The 4,698-nt window shown below is 55.9% G+C and overlaps 1 protein-coding gene across 1 annotated transcript; it reads left to right on the forward strand.

Annotated features, from left to right (window-relative positions):
- Nucleotides 1–3,007: 3,007 nt before the first annotated feature.
- Nucleotides 3,008–3,904, forward strand: LOC109787512 (uncharacterized). The gene is made up of 2 exons (XM_020346056.1): nt 3,008–3,638; nt 3,738–3,904. Exons 1-2 carry the CDS (start codon nt 3,008–3,010, stop codon nt 3,902–3,904), a joined length of 798 nt encoding a protein of 265 aa, XP_020201645.1.
- Nucleotides 3,905–4,698: the final 794 nt, after the last annotated feature.

Consider the following 4,698-nt stretch of genomic DNA (forward strand, 5'->3'; position numbering starts at 1 on the left):
CCCGCCTTCTGCCTCGTCCCGGCCCGTGCCAGGTGGCTCCCCGTCGCCCTGCGGGCTCCGGCCGCCTCCAAGCGGCGCTCCGCCTCCTCGCCTAGCCGGCACTGAGCATCCGGCTCCTCCCGCGCCGACTGCGGCGGGCCCGACTGGCTCCTGCTCGCTCCGTGGCCAGCTCGCCGCCTAGCCGACCGCGCTGCTCGCGCCGTCTCCGCGCGCCCATTACAGGCCGGCTCCGGGTCGCCGCCAACCTCCCACGCTTCGCCGGCTCCGGCGCCCGCCCCAGGCCGGCTGCTCGTGCAGAAGCAGAGGGACCGGCTGCCCCCCGCGGAGACAGAAAGAAGAAAGTGTTGCCGACTGCTCGCATAGGGCCGGCTAGAAAAATCAATGGCCGACTGCCCACAGCCGGCCGGTGAAAAAAAAAGAGAGAGAGAGAAGGAAAGAAGAGGTCGGCTGGGACAAAGAAAAGGAAAAACTCCGTCTATCCGTCCGCCTGCTTCGTCACTCCGACGGCCGGACGCGACCTGGCCTGCCGGTCCGCCTCGACGCCTGGCTGGTCGAACCTCGGCCCGAATCTCGGGGGCTACACCCAGCGGGTGCGCTGACGCGCCCCCGCGAGGAGAGAAGACAAAGTAGTCGCCGGGAGATCCGGCCCGACTGCTCAGCAGTCGGCCCGAATCTCGGGGGCTACACCCAGCGGGTGCGCTGACGCGCCCCCGCGAGGAAAGAAGACAAAGTCGTTGCCGGAAGATCCGGCCCGACTGCTCAGCAGTCGGCCCGAATCTCGGGGGCTACACCCAGCGGGTGCGCTGACGCGCCCCCGCAAGGAAGAAGGAAGACAAAGTCGCTGCCGGAAGATCCGGCCCGACTGCTCAGCAGTCGGCCCGAATCTCGGGGGCTACACCCAGTGGGTGCGCTGGCGCGCCCCCACGGAGACAAGAGAAGAGTTTCGTCCGGCCGCCAGCAGCCGGCAGAAGAAGAAAAAGGGCACCGCAAGACACCTCGCCGCCTGGCCGGTCGAGCTTGACCGGCCGGGACCCTCCTTCGAGCGACCGGGGGCTCGAAAGCTACACCCAGCGGGTGCGCCGGCTCTCTTCGGCAAACTCCGCCTCGGCTACACGAAAACCAATGTGAGCTCCTCACCCGCAGATTTTTTCACCGCGAGAGCATGGATAACCTCGAGCGATGCTCGGGGGCTATCTCCGCATTTCATTACAGTTGCATCACTGTTCGCCCCGGCGCCAGCCAGAGTTGGCCCGGGGGCTGGCCGCTTGGCCTGAGACGTTAGTTCCCGCAGACGGCTTAGTAGCGTGCGCGGTATGAAAAGCCCACTCTTAGTCACAGACCGCAGAGCGGCTGTCCGACTGGCAAGAGTGAACGCTGAAGGCCACCCACACGAAAAACGTCCGGGAAGAAAAACGCTTCGGGCGACCCGACCGTTTTCTTTATGAGTATCTACTCGGTTAAATTCGCTCCCAGAGTCTGAGTATTGTACACTCCACTCCGCGGCCCACTCTCAGCCACAGACCGCAGAGCGGCTGTCCGGCAAGCGAGAGCACAAGCCAAAGAGCGGAGGGAACATGAAAAAGATTGAAGGGGGCTCGGACGAAACCGAGTCGGCACCCTCTGCATAAAACTTGCAGTGCTAAAAAGCAATCATTTGATATATCTGCATTGACTAACTTTGTCTTTTGCATGATCCATGAACACTCGCGAAAAAACCTCCGCCCGACTTTGCCAAGTTGCCCGGAGGCTTGGGGGCTACTGTCGGAGTAATTGGACACGGGTATCCCGAAGACGGCAAGACAATATTTCAAGACATCGGGGCTAGCAAAGCCCCTCAGTCCGACTGCTCGGCCGCTCCTGCCGGCTCCCCGTCCGACTGCTCCACCTGGCCGGCTGCCAGCTGACCGACTGCGCCGACTAGCCGGCTGCCGACTGCAGTCCGACCCGGCATCAACAAGACCCCGACGAGACGGCCATACCGTGGACAAGACAACCGTACCGCGACACCGTCATGTATAGTGTCACTTGTCCCCTGGCACTATTCATGAAGTGACCTAGGGGACAAGCATGACATGCACCATGCCTTGCTCCCATACCTCCACATAGCTTAGATGCAAAGCTACCCTCTCCTATAAAAGGAGGCACACATCCATCCATCCATGGATGGACTCACGTACACAACAAGCAAGCTAGCTAGCAAGAGAGCTAGCTAGCCATCCATCCATCCATTCCCACGGGCATGCATGCCCAAGCACCACATACGGCCATGCTCATGGTCGGCCACTAAAGCATGCCTGGTGCATGCATATACGGAGCCAGATGCCCATGGCACTGCCCCCAGATACAGCTCTAGGAGCACTTTGTACTGCCCGATGTACACCCCAGATATATATGCTCAGACATGCAGGAGTAGGGGTATTATCTCTCCGGAGAGCCTCGAACCTGGGTAAACTAGCGCGTGCTACTCGCATACCCGCTCCCGGTCCTATCAGCAGCAGTCTTACCCTCACACAAAGCCCTTGTGGCATCTGTCGATTCACACCCCCCCCCCCCCCCCGTGAGAATACCACGACACCCTGAAAAGATCGGTGCAATTCTCCGAATGAAACACCATGTGCGTGTGCATGACGTTCAGAAGCTTACAGGTTGTCTTGATACGTTAAGTCGATTCATTTCTCGTCTCAGTGAAAAGGCATTGCCTCTTTACCGACTCATGAAAAAGTCTGATACATTCGAGTGGACACCTGAAGCTGAAGCAGCGTTTGTAGAGCTCAAAGCCCTGCTTTTCACTCAGCCAGTGCTTGCTGCTCCAGTCAGCAAAGAGCCTCTAATGTTATATATTGCAGCCACTGGTCAGGTTGTCAGCACAGTGCTCACAGTCAAGCGAGAAGAAGAAGGCAAGGCCTATAAATTTCAACGCCCAGTGTATTACATTTCTGAAGTCTTGACTCCGTCCAAACAAAGGTATCCACATTACCAAAAGCGTGTCTATGGAATTTATTTGACTATGAAGAAAGTTGCACATTACTTCCAAGACAACTCGATTTCAGTCATCAGCGACGCTCCGTTGTCTGAAATCTTGAACAGTCGAGATGCAACCGGTCGAGTTGCTAAGTGGGCAATTGAACTTCTTCCTCGGGATATCAAGTTTGAAGTAAAGAAGGCGATCAAGTCTCAAGCAATCGCAGATTTCTTGGCCGAGTGGATTGAGCAACAGCAGCCGACCCTAGTTCACTCGGAACACTGGACCATGTTCTTTGATGGATCTAAGATGTTAAATGGTTCTGGTGCCGGAGTGGTCCTGGTGTCCCCAAGAGGCGACAAACTCAGTTATGTCCTCCAGATTCACTTTGATTCCTCCAACAATGAAGCTGAGTACGAAGCACTTCTCTACGGGTTGCGTATGGGCATCTCACTCGGTGTCCGTCGCTTGATGGTATACGGCAACTCAGACTTGGTGGTTAATCAGGTGATGAAGGAGTGGGATGTCAGGAGCCCTGCCATGACCGGATACTGCAATGCAGTAAGGAAGTTGGAAAAGAAGTTTGAAGGGTTGGAGCTCCACCACGTCCCCCGACTCAAGAATCAAGCAGCTGATGATCTGGCGAAAATAGGTTCCACTCGGAAGCCTATTCCCAGTAATGTGTTCTTGGAGCATCTCCATACCCCGTCAGTACAAGAAGATCCCTTTACTGAGGAACCTCCCTAACCAATAAGTTCTACCAACCCGACTGAAGTCGAGGTGCCAGCAGCTGTCGACCTAATGATGGAGATTTTGGTAATCACCCCCGACTGGACGGTGCCGTATATTGCATATCTGCTCAGGCAGGAGCTTCCAGAGGATGAAGTTGAAGCACGTCAGATCGTCCGCAGGTCCAAGGCCTTCACGGTAATCGGTGGATAGCTCTATCGAGAAAGTGTTACTGGCGTAGCTCAGCGATGTATCTCTCCAAAAGAGGGTCGACTGATCTTGAATGAGATGCACTCGGGGACCTGTGGTCACCATGCGTCCTCCCGGAGCATCGTGACCAAAGCATACCAAGTAGGATTCTACTGGCCACGGGCCAATGAAGCAGCAAAAGAGATCGTTGAGAAGTGTGAAGGTTGCCAGTTTTACTCAAACATGTCTCACAAGCCCGTATCTGCTTTGAAGACTATTCCACTCGTCTGGCCATTTGCTGTGTGGGGGTTGGACATGATTGGGCCTCTAAGGACCGGAAAAAGTGTCTTCACTCATTTGCTCGTGGCAGACGACAAATTCACCAAGTGGATTGAGACCGAGCCCATCAAGAACCTAGACTCAAGCAGAGCCGCCAGCTTCATCAGAGAGTTGATATTCCGATATGGGGTTACGCACAGCATCTTCACAGACAACAGTTCAAACTTTGAGTCAGAAGTGTTCAGAGCATTTTGCGCTTCCCAAGGCACTCGGGTCGATTACGCATTCGTTGCGCACTCACATCGAATGGGCAAGATGAAGGAGCAAATGGTTTGATCCTGCAAGGGCTGAAACCCCGATTGATGCGCGACCTTAAGCATGCAGCTGGAGCTTGGGTAACTGAGTTGCCGTCTGTCTTGTGGGGATTGAGGACAACTCCCAACAGATCCATCGATCGAACCCCTTTCTTCATGGTGTATGGGGCTGATGTTGTGCTTCCTAGTGGCTTGCTCCACAATGCACCCCGAGTGGAACTTTTC

Source organism: Aegilops tauschii, chromosome 7 (genome assembly GCF_002575655.3).
Source record: "Aegilops tauschii subsp. strangulata cultivar AL8/78 chromosome 7, Aet v6.0, whole genome shotgun sequence".
Lineage (NCBI taxonomy): Eukaryota > Viridiplantae > Streptophyta > Magnoliopsida > Poales > Poaceae > Aegilops > Aegilops tauschii.

Bases quoted from the DNA above. Each gene is read 5' to 3' on its own strand.
- LOC109787512 (XM_020346056.1), top strand. From the start codon at position 3,008: ATGAAGAAAGTTGCACATTACTTCCAAGACAACTCGATTTCAGTCATC. The intron at 3,639-3,737 runs GTAATGTGTTCT...ACCCGACTGAAG, and splicing joins CACTCGGAAGCCTATTCCCA to TCGAGGTGCCAGCAGCTGTC.